A 17,277-nucleotide genomic window follows, 5' to 3' on the forward strand; every position below is an offset into this window, starting at 1 on the left:
TCCAAAGTGTGGAACAATAACATTGCATACCTTTCAACTATTTCTTTCATGGTATGAAACGTGTTCAGTAATATCATGCTTGCAGATGAATATCTCTAGATATTCTCTTCAATTTTATTTTTGTATTTTTATAGGAGGGAACTTTAGCCTGTTTCTAGCATTAGAAAAGCAGAAACCTATAATATTATAATATGTTAAAGTACAGGGTGTTTCAAAATGACGAACCCAATCTCAAAGCAATGTATTTCACAACAGCCGTATGCTACAATTACACAAAAAGTTACAAACTGTTTAATCAGCTAACAAGTTATCCCTAAATTTTACTAACCATTTAGTAAATGAGCCAGAAAATCTAGAAAGTAACTCAGCAAGTGGAAAATAAGAGCCTTATGTTGTGGGATCACCATCTTGCATATGAATGGGGCTGTTTGTGTGCTGGGAGAGGAATCTAGCAGTAATAATTTGAAACTCTATGCCCCACCCTTTCAAGCGATAAAGGTTTCATTCACGGATGGGTTGCAGAGATAGCGACTCTATAGCGATTTCAAATGGGTCTGTCTTTTTGAAATAGCCTGTATAATAGCAGCTTGAATGCGATTTCCTGCTTCTTGGCAGGGGGTTGGACTGGATGGCCCATGAGGTCTCTTCCAACTCTACTATTCTATGATTCTATGATTCTATGAGCTGAATTCTCATGGAAACGTTCATATAAAATACAAGGGCTATTCAGAAAGTAGGTTACGTTTTGGATTTTAAAAAGGACAAAGTATAGGAGAAATCATTTACCATATGCAGCTGAAAGACACATCCCAAAACTACAATCTCATGTAATCCCCATTTAAATTTAGCCACGTTTCTTATAGATAAATGAATTTGAAAAGTACAGCACCAGTAAATTCCCCGCCTGTGTCCTTGGCTCTTCCTCCTTCTCCCTTCCTGCAGCGTAGCCAAAACGCTGCACTGCCAGCCATGCCCCCATTGTTGGAAACAGAGGAGAGAAGCGGCAAATTTACTGGTGTAGTACTTTTCAAACTCATTTATCTATAAAAAAACATGGCTAAATTTAAATGGGGATTACATGAGATTGTAGTTTTGGGATGTGTCTTTCAGCTGCATATGGTAAATGATTTATCCTATACTTGGTCCTTTTTAAAATCCAAAACGTAACCTATTTTCTGGATAGCCCTCGTATATAGATTGCATCCAGCAGCTAGGTAACATCTAGGTAATAGTTCCCATTATCATTAATGCAATATTATATGTCTTGAAAGGTGGAGGAAGAAAACAATAGAATGGATTTGTCATCTTAAAATAGCATAAGAAAAATCCATATAGACTAAGTAGAATAGAAATATGTTTAAGAAATATAATTAATAAGGGTTTTGGAATAATATGTTCTGAAAGCTACAAGACAAAGTCTCCTGTTGAACTGCATGTGCATAACTGAAATGGGATGCATAAATGCTTTAATGACAACTGGTAAATCTTGTATGAGATTCATTTCATTTCCCTCTCTGTGTAGGGAATTTCTCCTAGTTTGAAGTGGCCTAGGAATCCCCAAATCTTCTGACAATCACTCTAACCCTGGCATGTGTTTTTCTCTTCACGTGCTAACTCTATTTGTAAAACGCAATTGTAATGCACGTTTGCGGCATAGATTCTTCTGATGGGATCCACTGTTCCACTCTGCTCAGCTCAATGGGAGAGGATGTTTAATACCTCCCGTATTCCAGGAGAGGAAACAGGTAAGAATAACCAGTTGAAAGCAAGAACATCACAGAATCCTAAGAGTGTGAGATGCTGCCAGAACTTCCCATTGAATATCCCATCCTAATAACCCATGTTCATATTCATAGTGTCAAGCATGAAAAAAACTGTTTCATTTGAGCTGTATTCTTGTAGTTGCTGAGATAATCTCCAGTCGCATTTAGAATACCTTGATGGTTAAAGAGATATCAGCTTGCATTCTGATATGGTTTAGTTATTTCTTTCCTTCAAAAAATACCCTTTTTCTAGGAAACTATTTGCTTCCCAGTGTGAACCTGTCTTTTAATGTGATCTTTACCATTTTTATTCCACTCCTTTGGGTCCTCGTGGTTTCCATTGCTTCACTTGAAAACTTGGCATGGGGGATTTTTTGACTTTCCCTTTTTCCTTTCAGCTAATGATTTACAATGCCATCCCAATGTGCTCTTCTCAGTATGAACGTATGTTCAACACTAGTCGTATACCGGGCATAGAGACAGGTATAGTGTTAGTCCTGTCAATGTATCTGGCCTCTTGCATTCTAATATTCTATATATGTGACATTGCTTCAGCCTATAACATCTGCGTATATTTGCTGAGGCTGTGTGATTTTTCTAACAAAGAGGTCACTGTAATTGTATTGCACAGTGCTGTAAGATCCACTTCTTTAAAGTTTTGAACCATTTCAGTGTTGTAGCAATTCCCTACTAAATGGGTTAGTTCAAGATAAAATTAATGATCCCCACTAAATATAGTCTCAGAAAGATGTAATATTTGTGTTTTTCTGAACAGGTGGTTTTAAAAAGTCACATTTCTCTACCAGTTCTTTGTTGCACAATTTCCAAAGTGGTATGTATATCATACAAAAACTACAAAAATCTAAAAAGTGATAACATTTATAAATTTGTTTTTTACATATTGCTAATTATATTAGGGTAATATGAAGATATCGGGGGCCCTGATAGCACAGTGCGTTAAAGCGCTGAGCTGCTGAACTTGCAGACCAAAAGGTGCCAGGTTCAAATCCCGGGAGCGGAATGAGCACCCGCTGTTATCCCCAGCTCCTTCCAACCTAGCAGTTCGAAAACATGCAAATGTGAGTAGATCAATAGGTACCACTCCAGCGGGAAGGTAACGGCGCTCCATGCAGTCATGCTGGCCACATGACCTTGGAGGTGTTTATGGACAACGCCGGCTCTTTGGCTTAGAAATGGAGATGAGCACCAACCCCCAGAGTCAGACATGACTGGACTTAACATCAGGGGAGAACTTTTACCTTTTTAATATGAAGTTAAGAAACATTCATATTTTAATAAAATCCATCCAAAGAGACAGTTTAGAGTTTAGTTCTTTAACTCTCTCTACTGTAATGCTACATCTGGCCTTTTTAATGCCTTGGTGAAAAAATGGTGGCGGCAGGCAAGGACAACTGGCCCCCTGAGCCAAGGCTAGCACTTTTCCCTTTCTGCAGAATTATCCTCAATTTATCCATGGGTCATATCATAATCCATGATTTTGGTCCTAATCCCTGCCCATGACTTATACGTAAGGAGCTATTATACTAATTTTCTAATAACAAAGTCATATCAATCTAATAATAAGAATCTTTAAAAAAGGACCTAATGCACAAACGATGATACAGCTCCTCAGTGTTCTGTGTTTACCAGCTGGAATTACTTTTGAAATAACAAAATCTTGGTGGAAAAATCTCAGAACTCATTGAAATATTCCAATTAATCATTTTATCTTTCTTCAAGCTTGCATATGGACAGATCTTCTAGCTAATCCATAATGCAATGGAAAAATGATCACATGAATGTCACTTCTTGTTCACCCCCTACATTTGCCTCTGGTAGGGCTCTCCTACTTAGAACGGTCTGGATGCACCTGCAAATATTATTTTGTTAGGTAGAGGTGTAAGAAAAAAGACACATGGTATAAGAATAGGTTGTAAATGTATCCTATGATCATCTAACATTAAAAAGAAGTGGAGCCTTCTTTCTGGAAAAATAGCTTTTATTATGTGTTGATTAAATAGTTGATTAGAAGTAGACTCAAATGGTTCATAATACTTCCTTGAACTGGACCTTGATAAAATATCATATAGTACTTCATAATATAATTGTCCAACTGGAATCACACTTCACAATGTAACTATCAACTGGAGGAATTCTTCACCCTTTTGTCCAAATTCCCTCCTAATTTTAATGATCATTTTAAAAAGTATTCTCTCAGTTATTTAAGATCATTACTAATTTTCTCAGTAATGCCTCTTTTTTCATATCTTATTTCTTTTAAGCTTGCTTAGCATGTTGTTCTATTGGTAATTAAAAATAATGATCAAATGTTGGGACTAAATAAAATAATGCTTCTTGGAAAGCAGTGCTTTTGCTGTGTGATCGTTCTGCATCTGGTGAAAGGTTTGATATCTGCATTCCTGGTTTCCTTTGTATAGATGTTGACTGCATTTATATTTTTTCACTATAAAGTTGAACACTATTACATTACTAGAATTGTTTTTGCTTTTGGTGATAACACTACATATCAAAACATATAACAACAGAGAAATCTTGAAGCAAATGTCCTGTCTGCCACAATTTTTACCTCAGGTCATTGATGTAAAAAATTCTCCCCACATAAAAAGTGAATGATGTTCCTTGAGAGTATGTTACCACCTCTCAGCCAGTAAATGTTTCAGTCTTTTCTGTAGCAGTAAAGGAATGAAATTGACATTTTGTAAAGAATTGTTCATGTATTTCTTTACATGAGAACTTCCACATTAACAGCATAGATGTTATACAATTCACTTTCTAAGTCATATTTGGCTACCCATTTGCTGATATTCCAAAAGATAGATTTACTTGAATAGCATAAGGCATCCTTTTTCAACCTTTGTACCCCAAAACAACCTTTGTTATAATTTTCAGGTCTCAGGAACCGCTTGCACAAAGGTTATTATCTACATCTTTGAAAAAAAGATTAAAAATCACAACTCTCATAAAACTTTAAGGTTTCAGGAAACCCTGGGTGATATACTCTAGCATGAAGTATGCAGAGTAAGACTGCAGAAGTATATATGCTGACATCACAGATTTTTAAAAGTACTGGTACTTTCTGCAGCACATTTTTAAAAACATACATTAGCAGCAGTCTATTCAGTTGAGTTTTGGCTGATGGGTGTGGCATGATTGAATACTGGATGTTGTTTTGATCTGAGTATTGCTTTGGTTTAAAAATCGTACATTATGGAAACCTTTGCTCATTTCCAAATCCTGGATTATAATTCTAGACACCATCCAGCACATAAAAGACAGCAAACACATTGTTGTGTACCATAAAGGGTGCTTTTACAAAGTATGGCTGTACTATGATGGCAGACTGCTAAAACCCCGGGAGATTGAACAGCAGATGCAGTGGATTCTCGATGATAAATCAAAGCCCCAACCAGGTGAAGAGAAGTTAGCTGCTCTTACTGCAGGAGACAGGTACGAGCTTGATAAAATCAATGTACAACTACTGTGAACCTATTCTATATTTGTCTAATCACTTGCTGACTAATCCTATGAATATCAACAGAACTTTTTATGGAGTTTGTGATATATACTTTTTCATGTACTATGGTACCATATTTAGATGGAGTAGTTGATACCTGTATGATTATTCCTTCTCTTAACACTTTCATATTTTTGCTGCTCAAACTGAGGCTTAAGATATCAGCATTAATTTGATTGCAAACAATCTTGTATATGTAATTTGTAACAAGATATTGCTTTTTAACAAAAGATTAGTGTGTACTTTGAGACTTGTCTAACATTTGCAGAGTTTGTAGGAATTCATTCTGTAGCAATATTTTTCTATTACTTTGTTTGTTTTTATTTTGTTGCCTTAAAGTTGTTTCCAGCTTACAAAAAGCTTAAAACAAATCCGTCATGGGGTTTTCTTGGCACAATTTGTATAGAGAAGAATTGCATCACTTGCCCAAAGACACCCAGGAGGTATCCATTGCCAAGTGAGAATTTGAATCCTGGTCTCCCAAGGTCCTAGTCCAACACTCAAACCAATACACCATGCTACCTCTCCTCATTCGGGACATTTTCATATAGATTTAAAAGAAAATGACTTTAAAATGTCTCATACTTTTTAATGATTTCCTGTTGATATTCTTGTGGCAGAGTTCCATGGGCTAAAGCTCGCCAAACTTACTTTGCACGTGGAAAGAACAAGCAATCTTTGGATGCTATTGAAAAGGCTGCTTTCTTTGTGACGCTGGATGACACTGCTCAGGGTTATAGGGAAGAGGATCCAGTGACAACAATGGAAACCTATGCAAAGTCACTTCTACATGGCAAATGCTATGACAGGTACATTGCAAAAAAGAAACAGAAGTAATGTTTGCTTTTGAAATGTGTACTTCCCTTTTTGTAGGTAAAATGGGGTATTTCCCCCCTTTTTTGAATTTGGACACTATCCTACATCTCTTCCAAAAAGAATTGAAATGGCAATAAAAGAGTGTCATTCCAGATGTATAAAAACAGCAAATTATGGTTATTAACATTCATTTTTTTTGTCTTTTCTAGGTGGTTTGACAAATCATTCACCCTTATAGTGTTCAAGAATGGTAAAATGGGCCTGAATACTGAACATTCATGGGCGGATGCTCCTATTGTTGGTCATCTTTGGGAGGTAAGTGTGTAGCTGAATTAGCCATACAAACAGGGCTTCTTCATAGATTTGACTGAGATGTTTCCCACTTTTACTTTTCTAAGTCTTCTCTTCCTTTTTAAAATTTGTCTGACATACAAAGAACATGGCTGAAAAATACATAAATTTTAGTAAGTTTGCTCATACTAATTTTCCTTTTATACTTTATTCTTAATCCATGTGTTTAGACTCATGTTCTGCTGCAGTGTATTTATAGGGTGTGTAATGGTGGATTCATCTCCCCTTTCCTCCACAGAATGTCATGTTTTCTGACTGCCTTGAGCTGGGCTACACAGAAGACGGGCATTGCAAAGGAGAATCCTCTTCTGGTATCCTTATGCCTAGCAGACTACAATGGGAAATCCTTGAAGAAGTGAGTACTACGAAGTCATTCTTCAATCAATGTAAATGGTGATGTATATAGGAGAGGCAACATTTATTTGGTTGGTTTGGCTATATTTTCATAAAGGTCCCTGAAGTAAATGTTCAGCAATGGTGTATAAAATGTGTTTGCATATGGCAGTGGTTCTCAACCTGGGGTCCCCAGATGTTTTTGGCCTACAACTCCCAGCCAGTTTACCAGCTGTTAGGATTTCTGGGAGTTGAAGGCCAATAACATCTGGGGACCCCAGGTTGAGAACCACTGGCGAATGGGGATTTGAAGTAATTTTAGAGATGCAGGTGTGAACATGAAATTAATGAGTCTCAGTGAGACTTATATTAACTAACAAATTTGCTAGATTCAAAGCAGGGTTCTATTTATGGGAATGCCACATAATTGGTCTGTTTTGGACAAAAGCAGTCAGTTAGGGATCGATAGGAATCCTGACTTACCACCAAAAGAGCATGGTGCCTGAATTTTCCTGCTTTGCTTCATGATTTGCTTCATCTGTTGTCCAAACACAGATCCAATTTTCCCTTGACAAACCAATGACAGAAACGTAATATATTCTTTAGATTACTTCTCTTCTTCAGAGAGAAACAGACCAGAGAAGCTGTTGTATGTTAATTTAGAAATGTATAATATTGCTAAGACAAAATATTTATTTTTAATCGTCTTGCCTTATGAGAATACTTGAATAATATCATACTTAAAACACTGCTTTTTAGTGTCAAGAAGTAATTGAAAGATCCCTGGCCGTTGCAAGGCCTCTAGCAGATGATGTGGATTTCCATTCATTTCCTTTCGACACATTTGGGAAGGGATTAATGAAGAAAGCAAAAACTAGTCCTGATGCATTTGTGCAACTCGCCTTACAACTTGCTCACTATCGGGTAAGTAATTATTATTAGCTTGTTTTAAATACCATATAAATGTAATCTTGAAATTAAAAATAAAAGCTTCTGCAAAAGTTATGCTGTAACCCATGTTACTACTATTTCAGTCATATCATGTTGTTTTTGCTCCATGCTAGACTTGTTTAGTGATGTAGAAGCTTTTCATTTCTACATCTAATAGTGCATAACATAGCTCTATTACATCAAGCCTTGGTTTTCCCTGATCAAAGTGTTTTTGCAACCAGATGAACAAAGTGTGGTCTCCCGGATGGCTTGCAGTTTCAGCATTTTAACTACCACCGGAGGACTGTACTTTTTACACCTATATTCCATACTGCCTACTCAGTACTGAGTTCTGTTTAACAAAGGGCCCTTGCAATGTTAATACCTTTCCTGTATAATTTTGGACCTTCTTGTTGCTCCTTGATGAGTATAGCTGCTGAAGATTGCTGATGACTTTTCCCTTGGCATCTTTCTGTGTCTTGATAGTATATATTTTAATTGACTTGATTTTTTCCCTTTTTCTTTCATTTAAAAAATAGTGCTATTTCATTATTAAATAAAAATATGTATACAAAAAATTGGTAAAGTCTTACCACCATCTAGTCCCAAGAATACAGGCTAAGGAGTAATTCACTTCCCCTGCCATATTGGACAGGAAGAAATAAAATGAGATGAATTTGCAAATAGAAAAACACGGTCATTCCCAAGACTTCAATAGTTTCTGTCTAAATTGAGACAGAATATGCAGTTTTCCCACTTTATAGGTTTTTAATTTTTAAAATTGGAATTGGCAGTATATTTAGTTTGGTGACAAAGAATATGAATAATACATAAATGAGATTGCATAGACACAACATAGACTTACAGTGAAGAAATGTATATAGTCCCAAAGATGAGTTTGTGACACAGAAATGCATATTCTGTGAAAATTTGGTATACTTTCATGAGGAAAAATAAGCAAGAATTTGGTTTATTTATTTTTTGTTTTTCTTCCCATATGCGATCTAATCCAAACTTTGTTTTTCAAAATATTTTTAACATAGTCCCACTCCAAAGTCATCTGAAAAGGGTAGTAGTCGGATGATAAACTGGGAAATCAGTAACAGGAAGCAGAATAAATGCAAATTTCTTAAAAGAGGATTATAAAAAAGACATCCACCATACACACATAAAATTCCTGTTGACAATATTGCCATTTGGCATCAAAAGTTTTGAAGTCTTTATAAAAGGCAAGATAATCAGAATGTAACCTAAATGTTAGACTAGACAAAAGTAAATACACTAAATCAGTGGGAGTATGGTAAGATAACTCTTATGTAAACTCAATTTAATTTAAGGCTTTATTCTAGTTGGGATTAACAATCAGGTTGAGGCTTTGATAGAATTATTTAAGTTGGTTGAATCCAGAAGAGCAGATCAGATTAAAGATGAGACAGTGAAAATGTGTGTACATTGGAGTTAAAAAAAAACCTTAACTTTGTACATCTATTATTATGGTCTCCACTGGCTGTCACAGCATAGTTAAGTATTTTGGAGATGTTCACATCAACTCTGGGATATGCAATATAACAAAGTTAAACATGGTAAGGAAAACTGTGGAGAGAAACAAGATGCAAAACAGTAAGTAAGATGTAGTAACATGCAAAATATTGTGCAGGGAAATTTGATGCTCTCAATAAAATCCATCGTGTGGAATAGCATGTGCCATTCTGGTTGCACTGTCTCAAAAAGTATCAAAAAGATGCAGAGAAAACACTAAGCCATTTCTTTGTGCAACGTAGTACACCAGTTTCTTTGGCAATGGCGGTAGGGGGAAGTGCAAAAAATTGGAAATTCATCCTGTACACATTTTACTTTGGGTGAAGTTGTGTGAAAAGCAGCTAGGAAATCAGTTACTAGATGACATTTATAGGATTGATTGTGCTTTAAGTTTCCCATATGAACAGCTTCATGGGAAGTGTACTGTCTGAGACAGTAAATCTTCATAATTTTCTGGGTTGTAAAGGTAAAGGTAAAGGTTTCCCCTGACGTTAAGTCCAGTCATGTCTGACTCTGGGGGTTGGTGCTCATCTCCATTTCTAAGCCGAAGAGCCGACGTTGTTCGTAGACACCTCCAAGGTCATGTGGCCGGCATGACTGCATGGAGCGCTGTTACCTTCCCGCCAGAGTACCTATTGATCTACTCACATTGGCATGTTTTCGAACTGCTAGGTTGGCAGAAGCTGGAGGTAACAGCGGGCGCTCACTCCGCTCCCGGGATTTGAACCTGGGACCTTTTGGTCTGCAAGTTCAGCAGCTCAGTGCTTTAACACACTTCGCCATCGGGGTTCCTAATTTTCTGGGTAGGGCTGTTTTTATCATTGCATCCAATCCACATCTAACTGATGTTTGTAAGGATTTTCTTACCATAGTATCATACTATTAATGTTGTCTCTCATACATATATATGTGTAGTCCATGCTGCTCTCCATAATTTAGGGTGCTTATGTAACTTTCTCATAATTCTATCAGAACTCAGGGCATATTGAATGAAATTATACATCCTACTCAAAAGAGAGAGCAAGGGTTTAAAAGCATGCCATAATATTTAAGATATGTGATTATAATGTTTATGTTAATTTAATTTGTATTGTGGGATTTCACATTGAACATACTACTTTCATTAAAATTTCTTTTTTTAATTTTTGTTTAAGGATATGGGTAAATTTTGCTTAACTTATGAAGCATCTATGACGCGCCTATTCAGAGAGGGTAGAACAGAAACAGTTCGTTCATGTACTACACAGTCATGCAAATTTGTGAAAGCTATGGATGATCCATCTGAAACTGTGAGTTTAATATGGTGAATAATTTTAGGTGTAGATTTATGTGCATGTAAGTGCTTTTTGGCTTTGGTGATATCTAAGGAAAAAAGGTCATATTTTTCCTGTCCATAATAGCAATAAATGCAGTTGTAAGAGAACTATTAATATAGCTAAATATCTAAATAGCATCCAAGTAGTGCATTGAAAATACATTTTGCTTATATTTTCTTAATACAGTATTAGTATAGATCAATGTTATGCAGTAAAGTTCTAGGAAGTGATCTGAACAGTTTAAAGTCTTGTGTAAATTATATTCTAATGAAAACAAATATGCTTCTTCATTAATTAAACTATCCACATTCTCTGTTTTGTTCAACTAATCTAAGCCCAAAGTTTAAGAAAGGCCATCTTGCACTGATACAGAAATTAGCTGTCCCTTTATTTAGCAATTAGGTGACGTAGTAATCTCCGTGAATGATTCATTGTTTTGTTAAACAGATATGTTTTTAATTAGCTTGCACCATCTGCTTTTTTACCTCTGTTTTTTTATAACGGTCCCTGATATTCATGAGACCCAGGTGCCCCACAGTATAAACTTCAGCAGAAGTACCGTAGTAAGACACCCAAGGAATTTAATGAGAGAACCAGCATGAATTATTGATTAAAGTATGGGACTAAGACTTGAGAGATCCAGAGTCTAATCCTACTGAATTTGGAATTGTCTTGCTATGAGAATTAGTGAGAAGGAAAAAAACAATAGAACCTCATTGGGCAAAGAATGTAAATGTGTATCCAGCCCTAGTAGTGCTAACAGTAAATGAACACTTGCCAGGCATCTGTAGTGGTTGTTACAGCAACTGAGGGGAAGTTAAGAGAGTTCTGTGTGCCTACTTTTGGCCCCTAATGGAGCTTCTTTTATTAATGCCATGCCCTAGAATTGCAAACTATCTTAGTGCTATAGTTTAAAATAATCATGGTTTTCTCCCCTTAATCTACAGCTTGAAAAGAAGATTGCATTATTCAAAGCTGCTGCTACTCATCATCAGCTCCTGTATCGACTTGCCATGACTGGTAATGGCATTGATCGTCACCTTTTCTGCCTTTATGTAGTGTCAAAGTACCTTGCAGTTGAATCGCCTTTCCTTAAGGAAGTAAGTGACCAAACTGTATTTATTGATTAAGTTATAAGCAAAAACTACGGAAACCTTCTGGAATTTTTATAAAGCTTGCGTGAAAATGATTTTGCTGGAGATTTAATTAAAGTAATTTGTGCATTGATAACATGTAATATACAAGAAATATAGAAGCATGATATATTCATATTAAAAGTAGACATTCAAAAGTATAGTGGATAAATAGTATGAGCTTGCTGACTTGTTTCATTTTCTTCAAACAAGAATTACAAAATACATTATAGTGGGCCTTTAGTATCCATGGAGGTTTGGTCCCAGAATCCCCTGTAAATACCAAAATCTATTAATGCTCAAGTCCCGTCATATATAATGGCGCAGTAAAATAGTTCTTTTCTTTACATCTAAAGTACACTCCTTGCCACTGGCAAGCATTATTGAGCATTCATATGTCTTACAATTTACTATTCACTAATTATGGCCTTGCAACCCATTTTGGGAGAAAGGTGGGATGTTTATTGATGAAATGAGTAGATGAATGAAGTGTGATCACTGGCACACATGTGAATATAGTGGTAGTGTCATTGTTGGATGACTTATTTCCCCTAGTTGTAATATATGTGTCCCAAAAATCACCATCCCAAAAGTTAGAGAAGAAGGAATGGGTTGTAGCTTCAAAACAACAGTTTTATCGTTGCTTGCAAACAGCTGATAAATATGCTACATGTTGTATCTTTTTCCTTTCTCAGGTTTTGTCAGAGCCCTGGAGGCTTTCAACAAGTCAAACACCTCAACAGCATATTGATCTGAACAAGAATCCAGGGATGGAATCCAGTGGTGGAGGATTTGGCCCTGTAAGCTGAATGATACCTGCAGAATGACTAGCTATGCTAGGGACTGCATTTTATGTATTTGTAGTAGTTTTTATGCTAACATGGGAGAATACCATCCTCAAGCCATGAATAGTTTGGAACCTCAGTACCTGAGGGAGTATGTCTCTGTCTATATTTGTCGGATCACTACAATTTATTGAAAGAACGCTTCTCTGATGTCCCACTTTAGGAGCATTTCAATAAATGAAAACACAGAAGAGAGCTTTCTTGGTTATGATACTACAGTTGTGGAATATCTTTCCTATAATAGCCTGACTGTCACTTAAGTTGATCACGGCACCAAGTTAAAATTTACTATTCATCCAGATTTTTTTTTTTTCGTGTCAGGAGCAACCGAAGTTGCTTCTGGAGTGAGAGAATTGGCCGTCTGCAAGGACGTTGCCCAGGGGACGCCCGGATGTTTTGATGTTTTACCATCCTTGTGGGAGGCTTCTCTCATGTCCCCGCATGGAGCTGGAGCTGATAGAGGGAGCTCATCCGCACTCTCCCCAGGTGGGATTCGAACCTGGCAACTTTCAGGTCAGCAACCCAACCTTCCAGTCACTTAGTCCACTACGCCATCTGGGGGCTCCTTCATCCAGATATTGGGGGGTTATTGACCATAGCTTGGTTTTCATTTTGTTAGATTGCAGGTTTGTTTTGATTTGCATTTGTTTTATTGATTGTACTTCATCTTGAGGTCTTTATACATGTCATAAGTATTTTAGAGGAGTGAAATACAAATAAAGTATGAGTTTGTACAAATTAAAGCACTTGAAAATTTATCTTTTACAGGTTGCTGATGACGGTTATGGTGTGTCTTATATAATTGTGGGTGATAATCTCATAAATTTCCATGTATCCAGCAAATACTCTTGTCCTGAAACAGTAAGCATTTTTATTAAATTTAAAGACCATTAAGTCTATTCTATGCACATTAGTTAATATCTATCTTTTTCTGTTAGGGTAGTTTTGTTCTTGGAATATATTTAATATATTTAACTAAAATGCGTCTGTTTAGAAAGTTGAATTGATAAGATTTTGTAAAATATAAATGACATATACATAGAGACTTAGTTTTCAATTTATGATAAATGCATGCATGATTTGTTGTTTTGGGGTTTACTGTTTGGAATTTAGGTGGACTTGTCCCAGAAGGGAACTTATGCACCAGAGGATAAACAGATAGAAATCAGACATCAGGAATGGGAAGTCACAAAAATCAGTTGTAGAGTGCTTCACTCATCCTGGACATTCCATCCCTGATCTCAGAACAACAATCCTTGAACAACAACAAAAAACTGCAAAAAAAAAGATAGGAAAGAGAAATGGCAAAATTGGAACTTATGCACAAACTCCACTCAATCAACAATGGGTTGATTATAGACAACAGTTTATTGGCACACTACACACATTATAACCCTAGTTAACCAGCCTCATGAGGGCTCTCATGGTCTGTTTATGACATTTGGTTTCCAGCTAGCTCCATACTGCATCCCATTAACTCCTTCCATCATTTGTATGGTTATGTACTCACCTTGGCTTTAAGCAACATCTTTCCACCTGTCTTTGTCCCCCAATGACCATAGTTATTATTGTTTTCACAAAATTTGGATTTCTATTTCTATTCACACATGCCATTTGTTCATTCATAGTTACAAAATTCTGATCCTAGGCAATTCCCTCAATATATCTGATGAAGTAGGCTTAGCCTATAAAAGCTTATGCCAGAAGTCTCAGTCTTTCTCACAGGTTGAATCTATTACACCATATAGTTTGGTTCCTAAAATGTTAGACTTGTTTCTGGGTATATCTGACCTGCTGATTCCAAAAATGGCACCAGTACTCCCCTTTCAGCTCTAATCTTTGAGGTATAGAATATACCACTTTGTTCCTCCAATAAAAATCAGGATATTTTAATTTTAAATTACTATCTTTTAAGGATGAAGGAAACATTAAAATTTTCAAAAAGCATACTTCATGAAAATCTACTTATTTCATTTCAAAACACAGGTTTATAATACAAATTTTCAGTCATTCAACACACATACCTAAGAAACTACGGCTGATGCAATCTATCTAATGCAATTTTCAGAATCAGTGTATCAAATAAATCCAGGAGCAGGCCTAAAAACCAAAACACCAAGATTTTTGGGGGGGGGGGGGCATGTTATTGAATCTACTGGTAAGACAAGTTTGTTGCTTTTTATAAAAGCTTACTAGCCACACACTCTCTTTTTTTTTTAAAGCTGCAATAAGGAAATCATAATGAATAAATTATCTCTATGTATTTTATGTTTGCCTATAGGTATGCATGTATATAGTATGTACAATATAAGAGCTTGATGCAGTTGTGAATTTGGATTTCTAACTCACTTTATGTTTGTCTTTAGAATTCCCATCGTTTTGGGAAAAACATCAAACGAGCATTGTGTGACATCCGTGACATGTTTGGTATTGGCAAAAACTCTACCAAGTGATTCCCTAACAGCTGGTAAATCAGTCCTGTGTTGGGCATGAGAACTCTTCTGATCAATGACTGAAAATAAGCCATGCCAAGCAGTAGTCCATTCCAGGGTATTGAAGCAAGATTACTTGTGAGAGATGCCAGAGCCCATCATTGTACACATTCAGAAGAGTTTTCTTTTCCACATGAGATGACTTGCATTCTCTCGGTATTTGTAGGAAAGCTGCAAGGTGACAACAATTATTTGAGGCTTTTCTTAATTCATTGTACATTTGATCATTTCTTACTTTAAAATATGTCTACTTGTATTCTGTAAATGAAGGGATGAAAAATGTGGGTTCCAGTTTTATGTCAACAAGAAATCTGAAATATATCAGTAGCAAAGCATCAGTTAATATATTTGCTGCTTTTTATCAGTAAGTGACAATTTGGGCATTCACCTTAAATAGGAGTGTCACTAATCGAAGCATAAACACACATTTGACAAACCTATTGCAATGTGCTAAGTGGGAAAGGGTTATGCTGCTTGAAACAAAGCCTATATTGCCATAGGTCAGTGGTAAAATTATTGTGCCTCAACAATGACAGTTAACAAACACTTTTTAGTTACATTAACGTACATAATTATCTCTGAAAGTTTGGAAAGCAAAATTTGCTGAATTTGGAAAATAGTTACAGGATTCTGTCATTTATTTTGGCATAATAAAACTTGGAAAAATATGAGCACGTTTCTAAACAGTGTTGTATGTAATGTTTCATGGATTTCCGTTGTCTGTTGATCTTATTGAATAATTTCTACACTACTTTTTAAAATGACTATTATTTTTGCTTCTGTATAGTTCACTTCAAGGTTATCAAATGTTGCTTGACCTCAGATTCTTTGTCCACTAAGGAAGGCTGATCTTTAGATGTTAGACAATCGACAAACAGAAGCTATACTCAGCCTAGCTGACATATTGTAAGTTGTTCACCCTCTTGCCTTAAACAACTCCTCATATGCAATCTTAATAAATGGAGGTTACTAATAAATATCTTGAATGTTTTATGGTTAGAGTGTGGAGAACCACTTCAAGATGCTTTTCAAAAGTAGAGAACATAACAAATCATGAATCACTAGAGAATGTCTAGTGGAAATTACAGAAAATGGATATGGGATTATATAGCTGGCAGAAAATTTACCAAAAAACTTGTTACAAAGATGTAACAATGACATCTTCTAGGCAACCTTAAAAAAACCTAACTATATGCTGCAGCAATTTACAGTTACTATTCTAAATGTGATGGGTATGAGGAAGAGCATGCCACAAATTCAGATGTTTTACTTTAAAATCCTGATGCTCCAGAGTTTCTAATAGCTATAACAAATGGATGGTGCAGAAAAGAGCTCTCTTTCTATCTGAGGATGCATAATATGAATAAATTCTTTTTACTCAACATAGGCTGGAGGTATAGATGGGATACATTGCTCTGTAAATTACATATCAGAATACACCCCCACAGGAATGGGTTGAACATATTTTATATGATCAGGTATGTTAAATAAGCAAGGAAATTATGAACAGAAATGACATATTGCTTGTCATGCAGCAGCCTGGAAGTAATGCAGCAAGAGTCAGGTGTTTGGGAGCTTTACATGTACACACATCATATTGACCACTGACCAATCGCTATTAATTTTTAAGATGGGTTTTTTTTAATTAAATGCATACTTAGGTTTGGCTCAGGTTTTAGATGTTTCAATGTAATCACAGTTAGTGTATTATCAATGCAAATTTTCATTCTTTAAGGGAATGTAAATGTATAATTGACTGAGGACGTAGTGTTTTTATTGTGTCTGGAGGGTAAGTGTCATGTATTTTTTATTTGACACGTGCTAAGTTTGGTTTATGTTCTCTTAGAATGTCAGCTGCGTGTAAATAATGTTCTTTTGGTTGTAAATCTTTAAGCGCACAGTAAACATAAGTTAGCCTTAATAAAGAAATTAATATAATTCTTATTTGTGTATTTTTGTGTGTCAAAGATGGGAATAGTTTGGTTTTGTCCTTTCTTAATGTTCTGTCGAGTTCTAAAAAAGCTCATAATACCATCACACTCTAGGACAAGAAAATATAAATAAGCACACATTATGGTTACAGGCAAACTTCAAATAAATATAATGCAAGATATTTTAACTGATAGTTTAGGTTGAAAAGAAAACAGAATTAAGTTCCAAATATCACAGTTTTTGTGACTAATTATTTTGAAGGGAACCTCTGAGATGTTTTTGAATTCCCGCA

At 35.9% G+C, this 17,277-nt stretch overlaps 1 protein-coding gene across 5 annotated transcripts in view; it reads left to right on the plus strand.

Moving 5' to 3' along the window:
• cpt1a (carnitine palmitoyltransferase 1A) overlaps positions 1–16,991 on the plus strand; it is a 51,768-nt gene extending 34,777 nt beyond the window's left edge. For 4 of the 5 annotated variants that reach the window (XM_016993615.2, XM_003214787.4, XM_008108753.3 and 1 more), the window contains 11 exons: positions 1,658–1,745; positions 5,036–5,231; positions 5,919–6,107; positions 6,324–6,429; positions 6,704–6,820; positions 7,558–7,722; positions 10,422–10,556; positions 11,531–11,683; positions 12,412–12,516; positions 13,330–13,422; positions 14,928–16,991. In XM_016993615.2, coding sequence (XP_016849104.1) covers positions 1,658–1,745; positions 5,036–5,231; positions 5,919–6,107; positions 6,324–6,429; positions 6,704–6,820; positions 7,558–7,722; positions 10,422–10,556; positions 11,531–11,683; positions 12,412–12,516; positions 13,330–13,422; positions 14,928–15,014 — 1,434 coding nt within the window. In that variant the 3' untranslated portion in view covers positions 15,015–16,991. Of the gene's footprint in view, positions 1–1,657; positions 1,746–2,161; positions 2,247–5,035; positions 5,232–5,918; positions 6,108–6,323; positions 6,430–6,703; positions 6,821–7,557; positions 7,723–10,421; positions 10,557–11,530; positions 11,684–12,411; positions 12,517–13,329; positions 13,423–14,927 lie in introns of all 5 variants that reach the window. The other variant, XM_003214788.4, reaches the window with a different exon arrangement.
• The last annotated feature ends 286 nt before the right edge of the window (positions 16,992–17,277 follow it).

This window comes from Anolis carolinensis, chromosome 1 (genome assembly GCF_035594765.1).
Source record: "Anolis carolinensis isolate JA03-04 chromosome 1, rAnoCar3.1.pri, whole genome shotgun sequence".
NCBI lineage: Eukaryota > Metazoa > Chordata > Lepidosauria > Squamata > Dactyloidae > Anolis > Anolis carolinensis.